The sequence below is a fragment of the Garra rufa genome, chromosome 5 (assembly GCF_049309525.1).
Source record: "Garra rufa chromosome 5, GarRuf1.0, whole genome shotgun sequence".
Classification (NCBI taxonomy): Eukaryota; Metazoa; Chordata; class Actinopteri; order Cypriniformes; family Cyprinidae; genus Garra; species Garra rufa.
In genome coordinates this window covers 31636750-31652214 of record NC_133365.1, presented here as the reverse complement: position 1 = coordinate 31652214, position 15465 = coordinate 31636750, and the positions used below count along the sequence as shown (strand labels likewise).

Genomic DNA, 15465 nt, shown 5'->3' with positions numbered 1-15465 from the left:
AAAAAATCAATAATTTTGACCCATACATTGTATTTTTGCATATTGCTACAAACATACCATGCTACTTCAGACTGGTTTTGTGGTCCAGGGTCACATAGTGGAAAATAAAGTAATTTTATAATTTACACTGAAAGGCCGTAAATTGCCTGGGACACTTCATATTAGATGTTTGTACATAGAAATGACGGTAACACTTTATAATAACGTTCAGTTGTAAGTCATTTATAAGTGGTTAGTTAATGATAAAATAATGATTTGCAAAACATTCGTAAATGTTTAATAAGTGTTATGCTAACAATTTGTGTATGTTTTGCTAATTCATTTACAAGTTAATTACAAGTAATTAGTTAATGATGAACTAATCATTTACAAAACATGACTATGCATTCATAAGTGATTAATAAGTGATGTTATATTTTCATATGTTTTGTAGATTAAGTTATAAATCATTTACAAGTGATTAGATAATGATGAACTAATAATTTACAAAACATGATTATACGTTCACAAATGATTATTAAGTAATAGGCTAACAATTTACAAATCTGTCGTAATTTATCTTAAAAAAAATAGCATATCATGAAATAAAGTGGTTAATACATTACTAGTTAATATATTATTTGTCACTTAAAAATAATTAAAATATCAATCATTAAAATGTTTATCCTTCACCGAAGATCGCATCATGAATAAATCATTTACAAATCTTTCTGCAACCCCTAATCTAAAGTGTAAACAATTCATCAGTTGTAAATGTTTTACTCATTTTTCTGGTCTTTCCCCCAGTGTGTATACCCACCTGATGCCCACACAACCTGGAACCGGCAGGTTTGTAAAACATTTACAACTGATGAGTAGTTTACACTTTAGATTAGGGGATGCAGAAAGATTTGTAAATGATTTATTTATTTATGATTATTTATTCATCAACAGCTTTTGAATACTTTGTAGTGTGTACTGCAATGTAAGGGCTGACTGGTGAGGGTAAAGATGTTTTCTTTGGCAAACATTAGCTGCACCCCAAATGACGCACTATACACTCTGCACTTATTCACTATGTACTTATGCACTAATGCACTATGCATCATGTAGTGTATGAATTATATAAGGTTATTTAGTATTTTATAACGCCCTAAACAAACTTTCACAGGAAACTCAATTTTTTTTTCATATCAGCTTCAAATTTGGAATAACTTATTTAGATGTAAGACTTCAAATTGATATCAAATTTAGGATAAAACCTGTTATGTACAATATGTGTTTTATATAAAATATAATACAAATTGTACAGTGTATTCTCTTTACAGTAAATTTAAACTTCTGTAATTTGTTAATACTTTTTTTTTTTAATTCCGCTTCTGCAGTAATCTGCTGATTGTTTTCTTTAAAAAGAGACCTACCTTAGATCCAAAGTGTTCATGAATTACAATTTAAGTTTGGATAAACTTAAAAATTGGGGGTGACAGTTAAGTGGTTAACTAGTAATTTTTAACCATTTACTAAGGATCTGTTTGATTATTTCATGATATGCCATTTTTCAGATAATTTACGACAGATGGGTAAATCGTTAGCATAGTACTTACAATAAAATGAACATATCACTTATGCATAATTTATAAACACATAGTCATGTTTTGTAAATAATTAGTTCATCATTAACTAATTACTTGTAAATTAATTTGTAAATGAATTAACAAAACACACACAAATTGTTAGCATATCACTTAATCATTTGTGAATGTTTTGTATCTATCTATCTATCTATCTATCTATCATTCCTTCATTCATTTATTCTTTAATTTATTTTTGCTGTGTCTGAGAACCAGAGATATTTTTATCCTCTTCAAATATTCATACTTTTTCCTGTATACAAAATTCAATGCTCAAACTTGCATGATATAAACATGTTTATTACAGAAATCCAGAACTTTTCTAAGAATGGAAAGCAGCAAGGTCATCTCAACTGACAAACCTACAGTTGTCGTTGAAGTAAATTCACGGGTGATACAAGACACTGTTATTTTTGTTGATGGACTTGAGGCCGGAGGAAAAAATCACAATACGGCTATTAAAGGATTTTTCAAAGCACAACCAAAGGCATTGGGGGTAATGCATTTTATGATGAATTATAATGACATATGGTTTGGGGAATGTTCATTAGTATTTTATTTCTTCTGGATCACTGTATCCAAACATGCATTTTATGCCATCATGAATAAAATACCTGACCTCTATGTGCCCTCTAGACTGTCCAGATAATGATTGGAGTGATGGTCTTTATACTTGGTGTTATACTTACCACCAGTGTCTACAATTATTATGCAATTCTAGTCTATAGTGGCATAACATACTGGGGGTCCCTTATTGTAAGTTTTGTTTTATGGTTTTACTTTATTGCTTCTCATTTCAATTTCTAAAATGACCTTTAAATGTCCTTTGTTTGTTTTTCTCAGTACGTCAGTGTTGGCTTTTTGTCTGTTGCTGCACAAAATAAACTTCATCCATGTGTGGTATGTACATATCCCCAACTAATTCAGCACATTATAACTATTGGTAGTTATAACTGTGAATTTTAAATAACCTCAAATAACCTAAATTTTAAAAGTTGAGATATTATATATTATCAAAGATTGGTTGTTACATTGTAGCTTTAGACTGGTGGTAAAAGCACCAAGAAAAACTGCACAAGTGATCAAGATTTCAACTAAATTTGCCTCAAATAAATGAAAGGCTGGGGATGGTTGAAGCAGCCTTTGCTTTAACATCTGTAACACATTGTTTTGCCCAATGTTTATCTAATTCTGATATGTTTTCCTAATATTTATTTGCTCCAAATGAGTTGTTTTCAAATCTTTAAATGCTTTTGTCTTTTAATGCTGTTGTCACAACTACCAAAAATTGAATTGAAAGCATGGACTTTAGATTAAATTATGTGCATGCCGTTATTCTGTAAATCAAATTTACTACAACATTATAATCATAACAGCCCATTTATCGTCCAGTAGAAGTAAATGGAAGAAGTGGTGACACAACCCACTCAGATATTGTAATTTCTAAGTTTCAGGTCTTTTCAATGATCTGTTCTTTGAATATTTGAGCCTAAAACTAGTTCATTCTGTTCCTGTAGGTAAGAGCCTCTCTTGGAATGAATCTGTTCAGTGCCTTAACTGCAGGGATATCTATTATTCTGATGGGCATACAATTAGCATTAATATCACTGGATCATCCCACTTTATATCTTGAGGTATTATATTCACAATGTGCAATATTTTGTATTCATTTTTAATGTGCAAAACCATTCAGCTTTGTATATATATATATGTATATTTATATATATTCTGATTGTAGGGATACTCACAATTAGCTCAAATTATTCCATTGAATTTTTGTAGCATTTTACTTTGCGGGTCGTTGGAATAATGCTGGTGATCACCATTCCTCAGTTCATCATCTCCATCTATATCTCAGCATTTGCCTGCAAAGCCACCTGCAACAAAAACCCCATAGTGGTCAATGTTCACTAAACAAGGTAAATTATTTAGTGGTAATGCAGCTATTATTGCTATAATGAGCTTGGCAATCAGTTTTTTCACTACAATCAATAGTTATTTGTTCAATGTTTTTTTTTAGAACGTTGCAACTTTACTACACAGGCAAAATAATAAAACTAGCAGAATATATTAAATGATAATCTGCTTTTAACCTTGGTGCACATCATACTGTATGAAATAGATATCGGAACAGTAAATCACAAAGTGTTTTATTGTTTTTCTCTTTATCATTTTTCAGCCTAAATAGACTGTATGGTGTAATAGAATTAAAACAGATGTCTAAGTCTCTTGTGTACTAATATATCTTATCTATTACTTCCAAGGGAGGCTGAGTTACAGTGAAGAGAACCTACAGTCCAAAAGCTGGGAATTAGTATCTCAAATTAGTGATCTTCTTATTTTTTGCATTCATTCTAGTGTTACAGGCAAACATATTTATGAATGCTAATGCTCTGTGCATGCTTTAAAAGACTATTTTTAATAACTGAAGGAGAGTGACTTTCTTGTACTAAAATGGCCTCACTTCACTGTAATTTGTTCAGTGCTCTGTGAGTGTTCAATATAAAGGTTGTGGCTGTGTGTGTGTGTGTGTGTGTGTGTGTGTGTGTGTGTGTGTGTGTGTGTGTGTGTGTGTGTGTGTGTGTGTGTGTGTGTGCGCGTGTGTGTTTGGGAATCTTTTTTTTAGAAGAAGAAAGAGAAGTCATGTTAAATCATGTAATAAGTCAGAGGTGTCTAACTCTATACTTTTTTGAACTTGTTTCATGCACCTGAATTCAACCAGATTTTTTGGCCTGACCAATGTAATATGAACAGCACTGAACATCACGTCATATAAAATATGAACAGGAGCAGGAGTTTTGTTACAGACTAATGACTTATTTTCAAATGCATTATAATTTGTTGATCAGCAGATATAACTGCATGAATAAAAAGCATGATTTTAACTTGCATGTTATAAATGCTCAATAAACATATTCATACTTATTTCACTCAAAACCTGATTTATTTCATGATGCAGCAAAAATACACAGTTGCAGTGATACTAACGGGTGTTGTATTTGTGGTTCTGTCATTAATATCTAATGACTCATGCCACTTTTCTTAACATGTGGCTTAAAAGTAGCCTCTCTGTGTCCAACCTTTGATATTTTGCAAAAATCAGCTTCTGGTAAGCAACCTAGAAAAAAGTTAAATGAGTATGACAAGCCAAAGAGGGCAAGGTGTCAACTGAACTAAATATGATACTAAAGATACTCACTTTAACGTTAGAATTGTAAAAATAAAATTTTGATTGAGTAAGTTAGAGCTAAATTTTAGGAGGAAGGATGTTACATAATCCCTAAAAGTATAACACAAGCTTATATGACACAAGCTCCTCCTTAGTGGTTCTTCACTGTTCACACACACAAAGATACACCAGAAGAACGATCAGACATCTACATCAACACAACTCATTTAATTTCAGGTAAAATATTTTTTACATCAGTTAACATCTATGATTATTTTAATATAAAGCCTATATTTATATATACACTTTGATATACATCAGTTAAAAATAACAATTTCACTTCAGGTAATATATTTTATTTATCAGTTATATACACACTTTGATAGACATACAAGAGCATCAGCTAATGCTGTCAATATAAATGCAGTTGTACTTACAGTTGTACTTCATAAAAAGCAGAGAAAAGCAACCTTAAATGATTTGTGAATTTAAATGATGTTTAAAGGGATCATTTCTTCAAAAATGAAAATTCATCATTTACTGACCTTAATGTTATTCCAAAGTTATATCAATTTCTTTCTTCTGTGGAACCCAAAAGAAGATTTTTGAAGAATGTTGGTAACAAAATAGTAGCTGGTAGCCATTGACTTTCATATATTTTATTAATTAATTTATTTTATTATATTAAATATATTTTAATATGGAAGTTAGTAGTCATTATCAAAGGTTTGGTTACCAACATTCTTCAAATAAATCTTCTTTTGTGGTTAACAGATAACAGAAACTCATAAAGATTAGGAACAACTTTAGGGTTAGTAAACAATGGCAGGATTACCAACATTTTTTGGTAATATTTCCCTTCAATTGCAGGTGAAAACTTTAAAAAGAATGGAAAGCAGCAAGGTCATGTCAAGTGACAAAGCTACAGTTGTCATCCAAATAAATCCACAAGTGGCACACGATGCTGTTATTTGTGATGATGGACAGCAGGTCAGAGGAGCATATCACAATACGGCTCTTAAAGGATTTTTCAAAGCACAACCACAGGCACTGGGGGTAATGCATTTTATGATGAATTATAATTATAAATTATTTTGGGAATATATTAGTGTCATGTTGTATTCTGTGATAAAATGAACAGAAAAATAAAGCTGTCTTGTCATGCCCTAAAGGGAATAGATGTGTGCCAGTCAGATTGCTTTAAGACTGTTGTGCATAAAACAATACTGTAACTCTCCTTTGTGTGTGTGTGTGTTTTCAAACATGAATGATATACCCTTATTGAATACATAAATAAATACATAAACATGTGATCCATATCTGCCCTGTCCAGACTGTCCAGATAATGATTGGAGTGGTGATTTTCATAATTGCTATTGTACTTGCCACCAGTCTACATGCCTACATTAGCATACCTATTTATATCAATAGTGGCATCACCTACTGGGGATCCCTTATTGTAAGTTTTATTTTCAAGCCTTGCTTTCTAGCTTCTTATTCTAATATCCAGAATAGACTTTAACTTGTCCTGTGTTTCTTTCTCAGTTCATCAGTGCTGGCTCATTGTCTGTTGCTGCACAGAATAAACTTCATCCATGTGTGGTATGTAAATATACTGTAATGTACTGAAACCATGTGCAATTGTAGTGTAGTTACACCATTGAAAGCACAAATCAAACCTTTATCATCTGTTCTTTGAGTAAAAGCGACATGTCGTAGGGTAAAATGGGGATACAGAGTAAAAGATTTTTATTTTCAAACCCTTAACCACCAAATAGCAGCAAATTCAGCATCATTTCCTATACACCTTTTGCTGCCTTAATATTTATTTTTTTAAATTAAAACTATAACAAGAACAACAGTACTTCTATATAACTTATATTTACATAATTTGTAATGATGACTATATATATATATATATATATATATATATATATATATATATATATATATATATATATATAGGTGTAGCTCCAAAATTTTGAATATCATGAAAAAGTTCATTTTTTTGTTTGTAACTTATTTCAAAAACTGAAACTTTCATATATTCTAGATCCATTACATGTAAAGTTAAATATTTCTAAAGTTTTTTCGTTTTAATTTTGATGATTAGAGCTTACAGCTCATGAAAGTAAAAAATCCAGTATTTCAAAATATTAGAATTTTTTCTAAGATCAATCAAAAAACGGATTTGCAAAACAGAAGAGTTCAAGTTGTTTAAAGTATGTGTATTTATGCACTCAATACTTGGTCGGCAACACATATTACAGCAAATTACTTGCTCCTGGCACAAATTACAGCATTAGTGAAGTGTGGCATGGAAGTGATCAGCCTGTGGCACTGCTGAGGCACTATTGAACCTTCAGATTGTCTGTATATTGTTGGATCGGCTGTTTCTCATCCTTCTCTTGAAAATATCCCATAGATTCTCAATTGGGTTCAGGTCAAACATGTTGGCTGGCCAATAAAGCACAATAATATAATGGCCAGCAAACCACTTGTAAGTGTTTTTTGCACTGTGGGCAGGTGCTAAAGTCCTGCTGGAAAAGGAAATCATCATCTCCATAAAGCTTGCCAGCAGATGGAAGCATAAATGCACTTGATAAAACACAGCGGACCAACACCAGCATATGTCACGGCACCCCAAAGCATTACTGACTTCAGAAACTTCACAATGGACTTTGAGCAGCTTGGATTCTCTGCCTCTCCAGTCTTCCTCCAGACTTTAGGACCATGATTTCAATATGCAATGCAAAATTGACTTTTATCTAAAAAAACTTTGGACCACTGAGCAACATTCCATTAATTTTCTCCTTAGCTCAGGTAAGATGCTTCTGACATTGTTTTTGTTTCAGAAGTGGCTTGGTAGTGGTTTTCCTGAAGACGTCTATACTTGAGGACTCTTAATGTGCTAACTCCGGCTTCATTCTACTCTTTGTGAAGCTCTCCCAATTGTTTGAAGCAGCTTTACTTGACAGTATTCTCAAGCTTGCGGTCATCCCTGTTGCTTGTGCACCTTCGCTTACCCAATTTCTTCCTTCCAGTCAACTTAGCATTTAATATGCTTTGATACAGCACTCTGTAAACAGCCACCCCATTCAGTAATGACCTTTTGTGACTTACCCTCTGTGTGGAGGGTGTCAGTGATTGTCTGCTGGACCATTGCCAAGTCAGCAGTCATTGGTCATTTAATGAAACTCAAATAAATATTCTAATATTTTGAGCTGTACGCTCTAATCATCAAAATTAAAACAAAAAACTTTTGATTTTTTTTTACTTTACATGTAATGAATCTAGAACAAATGAAAGTTTAACTTTTTGAAATAAGTTGCAATAAAAAAAAAAAAAACTTTTTCATGATATTCTTATTTTTGGAGCTGCACCTATATATATATATATATATATATATATATATATATATATACTTCAAAAAGAGTTGCTTTAGTATTGTAGAAAAAAATAAATATTTCGATCACCATGTATTTTGGGATCAGTAATAATTCAAAAAAACAATTTAAGGGAGCTTTTAGTCATACTAATTCATTTGCATAATTTGACTGAAACTTTCCGTGATGAACTCTTTTTTACCACAGTCTGAAACATGAGACAATTTTACCACTTATAAGGATGTGGACTAAAAGAACATCTGACCCATTTTTAGTTGGCAACATTAAAAACTGTTCAAGCTGTTTTACAAATGTACACAATTATTATAACCTAATGTCACCTTTTAAGTGTCAACCTTTTGTCCTGTAGGTGAAAGCCTCTCTTGCAATGAATGTGATCAGTGCCATAACTGCAGCGATTTCCATTGCTCTGATGGCCATAGAGATTTCAATGCCGTATCGAAGGTGCTACTATAACTACGATCGTACTGACTCTAAACTTTGTTCAAGTTTTAAGGTACTAAATGTACAATGTGCAATACTCTATCAATGTGATCTGTCGATTTTTTTTTTTTTTTTTTACTTTTTATTGCTGGGATATTATTTGTTAAACTGTTTTCATATGGGCTTGTTGATCTTTTTTTGTAGAAATATGATATGGGGATCACTGGAGTAATGTTGGTGTTCTCCATCCTTCAGTTTATCGTCTCCATCTGTATCTCAGGATTTGCCTGCAAAGCCACCTGCAACACTGACTCTACAGTGGTCAATGTGGCACTAAATCAGGTAAACGATGTAGTGTTAATGATGCAATTATTATAATTAATGGCAGTAAGATTTATTTCAGCATGTATTTACATTATAATTAATAAAAATATAATACATTATAATTTACATTAAACAAGCCACAACCACAATAGTAAAGCTAAGCTAGCAAAATGAAGAGGAATTATATAGTAAACATAATATGGTCCACTGCAAACTATATTTAACCTTAGTGGTCCTAAACTAGGAAGATCTACAATACTCTAAAGTGTTCTTTTAAACTTGTATTGTTAGTTATACTACATATAACATAACTCATGTACTCCTAATTAAAACCAACAACAACATGCTTTGTTGTAAACTACAGCCTTTTTCATTCTGCTACACTGGTGAAGTGTGTGACAGTGGGTATTTCCTGGACATATAGCACATATAGCCTATAAAAATAGCTGTTATGGTGTGTAGAACTTACTAGCAAAATTAAAAATGATAATGAGTTTGAATCGCTTGTTTACTAACATATCTTGTCTGTTAATTTCCAGGGATACTGAGTCACAGTGAGGAAATCCTACCCTCCAAAGCTTGCAAAAAACTAACAACTCATATTGTTGCTTCTGATTTTATTCCATTTTTATTATTATTATTACTACTGTATTAACCTTCTGATATTGATCATTTAGAAGTCACAGACAACTTGATTGTGATCAAAACAGACCTGAGACAATATACAGTGAGGGAAAAAAAGATTTTATCCGCTGCTGATTTTGTACGTTTGCCCACTGACAAAGAAATGATCAGTCTATAATGTTAATGGTAGGTTTATTTTAACATTGAGACACAAAATAACACCAACAAATCCAGAAAAACGCATGTCAAAAAAAGTTATAAATTGATTTGCATTTTAATGAGTAAAATAAGTGTTTGATCCCCTATCAATCAGCAAGATTTCCGGCTCTTTAAGAGAGTGATCTTAATCTCAGCCCCTTGTATAAAAGACACCTGTCCACAGAAGCAATCAATCAATCAGATTCCAAACTCTCTGACATGCCCAAGACCAAAGAGCTAATAAGTCAGAGGTGTCTAACTCTATGCCTTTTTGAACTTGTTTCATGCACCTGAATTCAACCTGATTTTTTGGCCTGGCCAATGTAATATGAACAGCACTGAGCATCACGTCATATAAAATAAGAACAGGAGGAAGAGTTTTGTTACAGCAATGACTAATGACTTATTTACAAATGCATTATAAATTGTTGAAAAGCAGATATAACTGCATTAATAAAAAAGCATGATTTTACCAGAAATACCTGCCAAATAGTGATTTTTACCTTGCATGTTATAAATGCTCAATAAACATATTCATGCATACTTATTTCACTCAAAACCTGAGTTATTATTTCCTGATTTATTTCATGATGCAGCTAAAATGCACTGTTTAAGTGATACTAAAGGGTGCTGTATTTGTGGTTCTGACATTAATATCTAATGACTCATGTCGCTTTTCTTAACATGTGGCTTAAAAGTAGCCTCTCTGTGTCTAACCTTTGATATTTTGCAAAAAGTGAGTATGACATGACAAGACAAAGAGGGCAAGGTGTCAACTGAACTAAATATGCATTTAAGAGATGCTCGCTTTAGCTTATTTAAATTTACTTTTAAACTGTAAATATAAAATTTTGATTAAGTCAGAGCTGGTCCTGGGCTCCAGTGTTTCTTTAATTAATCTGACAATCATTGCAGGTTGTTACAAATGGCGACGGAGATGAGGATCCAAATGCAGCTTTTATTAAAGAGATCGTGGTCGACAGGCAGGATCAAAATATCGGCAAACGACAACAATGAAGACAGTCCAAAGAGTAATCCGTAAAACAGGCGTGGGTCAAAATCCAGAAGGGCAGTCCAAAGTAACAAAGAAAAAACAAACAAACAAACAAGGCAAAACTATGACTAGACTAAGACGTGGAAACGAGACAGGAATAAACTAACTAAGAAACACGGAAAACTGGAACACGGGAACTAGAAAACAAGGGAAACGCTCGGTAGAGTTCGCTGAGGCAAAACAATACTTCGCAGCTTGTGTTTGGCATGGTGCTGCTTAAAATGGCTGACAGACAGGAAGTAACCAGTGAAGCAGCAGAGGGAGCAGCAACAGTCACTGAGAGGCAAAGGCTCCCTCTGCTGGCCTGGCGTAACATAGCCCCCCCCTCTAGGAGCGACTCCTGGCGCTCAAACAAAATACAAAAACAATAAGTCCAAAATGGTGGGGGGAACAAGGTGCAGAGTCAGGGCGGGCAGGGATCTCAGGAACAGCCTTCATAGCCGTGACAGGGCAGACAGGGACAACAGGATCACTATGGAGCAGTGGTGGGCCTGGACTGTGGAGCAAAGGCAGAGAATCCAGCGAGAGCCAGGGCGGTGCAGGTAGAGCAGGGGGCCTTGGTAGAGCAGACAGTCCAGAAGGCCAAGGCGGATCAGGGAGCTTGGGCATCCATGGTAGAGCAAACAGTTCAGGGGGCCATGGTGGAACAGGGAGCTTGGGTAGCCATGGCAGGTCAAACAGTTCAGGGGACCATGGCTGATCAGGGAGCTTGGGTAGCCAAAACAGTTCAAGGGGCCATTGCAGAACAGGGAGCTTGGGTAGCCATGGCAGGTCAAACAGTTCAGGGGACCATGGCTGATCAGGGAGCTGCTTGACTTGGCTCAGGAAGAGCTGCTTGACTTGGCTCAGGAAGTGTAGCTACGGTTTGACTTGACTAGAGCAGACAGTCCAGAAGGCCAAGGCGGATCAGGGAGCTTGGGCATCCATGGTAGAGCAAACAGTTCAGGGGGCCATGGTGGAAAAGGGAGCTTGGGTAGCCGTGGCAGGGCAAACAGTTCAGGGGACCATGGCTGATCAGGGAGCTTGGGTAGCCAAAACAGTTCAAGGGGCCATTGCAGAACAGGGAGCTTGGGTAGCCATGGCAGGTCAAACAGTTCAGGGGACCATGGCTGATCAGGGAGCTTGGGTAGCCAAAACAGTTCAAGGGGCCATTGCAGAACAGGGAGCTTGGGTAGCCATGGCAGGTCAAACAGTTCAGGGGACCATGGCTGATCAGGGAGCTTGGGTAGCCAAAACAGTTCAAGGGGCCATTGCAGAACAGGGAGCTTGTGTAGCCATGGCAGGTCAAACAGTTCAGGGGACCATGGCTGATCAGGGAGCTGCTTGACTTGGCTCAGGAAGAGCTGCTTGACTTGGCTCAGGAAGTGTAGCTACGGTTTGACTTGACTTAGCAGGAACGATGACTGTAACGTGATTAGACTTGGCAGAAACAGCAGCTGTGACGTGACTTGTCTTGGCGGGAACAGCGACTGTGACGTGACTTGACTTGGCAGGATCAGCAGCTGTGACATGACTTGTCTTGGCAGGAACAGCAGCTGGTGCAAGTTCAAGAGAAGCAGACATAACGTTAACAGGCAATGGCTTGGTTGACGTGGCGTGAGCAGACGCTGGCTTGGCTGATGTGGTGTTTGCAGGCGCTGGCTTGGCTGATGTGGCGTTAGCAGACGCTGACTTGGCTGATGTGGCGTTAGCAGGCGCTGGCTTGGCTGATGTGGCGTTAGCAGGCGCTGACTTGGCTGATGTGGCGTTAGCAGGCGCTGGCTTGGCTGATGTGGCGTGAGCAGGCGCTGGCTTGGCTGATGTGGCGTTAGCAGGCGCTGGCTGGGCTGACTTGGCGTCAGCAGGTGCTGGCTTGACAGGCGATGACAGTAGGAGACTGACTGTTCTTGCTGACAGCAATGGTGGGTCCTCCAAGCTGGATATTAGTTTCTGATAAGCCATGGAAACATGAGGGTCTGATGCTGCAGCCACCATCTTGACGTTAGATTCGGGAATGGCGGCCATCTTGGGTGCAGGCTCGGGCGTGGCGGCCATCTTGGTCGGAGACACAGGAACGGCGGTCATCCTGGCCGAGAATTCATGAACGGAAGCCATCTTGGCCGGGAACTCAGGAACGGAAGCCATCTTGGCTGGAAACTCAGGAACGGAAGCCATGTTGGCCGGAAACTCAGGAACGGAGGCCATCTTGGCTGGGAACTCAGGAACTGAAGCCATCTTGCGTGCAGGCTCAGACGTGGCGGCCATTTTGTGTGCAAGCTTGGGTGTGGAGGCCATCTTTGCAGCAGGCTCTGGCGTGGCGGCCATCTTTGCAGCAGGCTCTGGCGTGGCGGCCATCTTGTGAGTAGGATCTGGAAGAGCGGCCATCTTGACCGGGAACTCAGGAACGGAAGCCATCTTGTGAACGGGCTTTGGGACGGCGGCCATCTTGTGAACAGACTCGGGAAGGGTGGCCATCTGGTGAATAGACTCGGGAAGGGCGGCCATCTTGGGAACTGTCTCTGGAAGGGTGGCCATCTTGTGAACAGGCTCTGGACTAGCAGGTATCTTGTGCTGTGACCCTGGGCTGGCGGACATTTTGTGCTGTGGCTTTAAGCTGGCAGACATCTTGTGCTGAGGCTCTGGGCTAGCAGACATCTTGTGCTGAGGCTTTAAGTAGGGCTGTTCGATTCCGAAAATTTTGGAATCGATTCCGATTCCGATTCCTGGTTCTGGAATCGATTGGATTCGATTCCAGAATCGATTCCTCACTGTTGTTTCGATTCTTTTTCGATTCTTGTTTTTTAGACTGGAGGAAGCTAATTTCGCAATAAATACAGGATGTAAAGGTCGTATAAAGTTACCTTCTCATAATATGAAGCTTCTTTTGTAAAAAAAAAAAAAAAAAGATATATATATTATTTACTATTTTTCTGTAGTTCTGACTGATTTCAAATTGTAATTCATTGCCCAGGAAATGAGTCATAACCCACAGCTCAGCAGTGGACATGCATTTATTGCATGTGTAAAACAAGACGTGACGTGTATAAAATGACAAAATTAGCAAACTATACACTGAAACAAAATAAACCGAACTTTAACAACAACACTGATATAACAGCTATAATTTCGCAATAAATGCAGGATGATATAAGAGCTCGTGGCGTAGCTGTCAATCAGATGCGCTCTCGGCCACTGACGTGCTCTCTGCGTTTTCTTTCAGAGTTATCATTGGCTGATAGAAAGATTAAAAATAGCATTTATTTAAGATGTAAATAAGATCAAGACACGTCATGATCTATTCTGTCGTGCAGCGCTCAAAATTGTGGACATCATGAGCCAGTTCTCCTGTAAAATAACATCTGAATCGTTTTTTTGAACTGGTTCATTTAAATGATCTATCCGAACGAATCTTTTTGTGGAAATGTATCAGACTATAATAACTATTAGCGAGCAAGAGGCAAATTAATGGGTGCTTCTCAAACTGAAGGCTGCATCCTTAAACTCAGACCGTCAGACGAGTTTAGTAATGAGTCGTTTTTATTACGTTTATTTTCGTCAATCGACGTTTGATGACTTACAGCCGAAATATGCAGCCTTCATGGAATGCAGCCTTCCGTTTAAGTTTTGTTGAACTGAAAACGGCTCTGAATGAGGAGTCGATTCCCCATGAGAGGATCGATTCCAAACGTTGGAATCGACTCTCGATTCCCAATGCCTCGGAATCGAAGAATCGATTCTTTTTGGAATCGATTCCCAGCCCTAGCTTTAAGCTGGCAGACATCTTGTGCTGAGGCTCTGGGCTAGCAGACATCTTGTGCTGAGGCTCTGGGCTAGCAGACATCTTGTGCTGAGGCTTTAAGCTGGCAGACATCTTGTGCTGAGGCTCTGAGCTAGCAGACATCTTGTGCTGAGGCTTTAAGCTGGCAGACATCTTGTGCTGAGGCTCTGAGCTAGCAGACATCTTGTGCTGAGGCTTTAAGCTGGCAGACATCTTGTGCTGAGGCTCTGAGCTAGCAGACATCTTGTGCTGAGGCTTTAAGCTGGCAGACATCTTGTGCTGAGGCTTTAAGCTGGCAGACATCTTGTGCTGAGGCTCTGAGCTAGCAGACATCTTGTGCTGAGGCTTTAAGCTGGCAGACATCTTGTGCTGAGGCTCTGAGCTAGCAGACATCTTGTGCTGAGGCTTTAAGCTGGCAGACATCTTGTGCTGAGGCTCTGAGCTAGCAGACATCTTGTGCTGAGGCTTTAAGCTGGCAGACATCTTGTGCTGAGGCTCTGGGCTAGCAGACATCTTGTGCTGAGGCTTTAAGCTGGCAGACATCTTGTGCTGAGGCTCTGGGCTAGCAGACATCTTGTGCTGAGGCTTTAAGCTGGCAGACATCTTGTGCTGAGGCTTTAAGCTGGCAGACATCTTGTGCTGAGTCTCTGGGCTAGCAGACACCTTATGCTGAGGCTTTAGATATTTGGCTGTGATTTGCAGCTTGTTCACTGACTCCTCGGAAGTGACCACAGTGAATGAGGAGCCAGTGACTGATAAAGCAAAGTTCAAAAGTTCACAGAGCGACCCTCGAGGACCACGGAGTATTAATATAGATTTCAGTGGTTCATTAAGTCCATGGCAAAAAAAGTCTATGAGTGCACAGTCCAGGAAATTAGAGTGGTGAATAATGTCCAAGA

General features: G+C 37.6%; 1 protein-coding gene across 1 annotated transcript; it reads left to right on the top strand.

The window, feature by feature from the left end:
- The first annotated feature begins 5655 nt into the window (after positions 1 to 5655).
- LOC141334829 (membrane-spanning 4-domains subfamily A member 8-like) lies at positions 5656 to 8821 on the top strand. Its single transcript, XM_073840054.1, has 5 exons — positions 5656 to 5835; positions 6113 to 6238; positions 6325 to 6381; positions 8536 to 8674; positions 8814 to 8821. Exons 1-5 carry the CDS (start codon positions 5668 to 5670, stop codon positions 8819 to 8821), a joined length of 498 nt encoding a protein of 165 aa, XP_073696155.1. The 5' UTR covers positions 5656 to 5667.
- The last annotated feature ends 6644 nt before the right edge of the window (positions 8822 to 15465 follow it).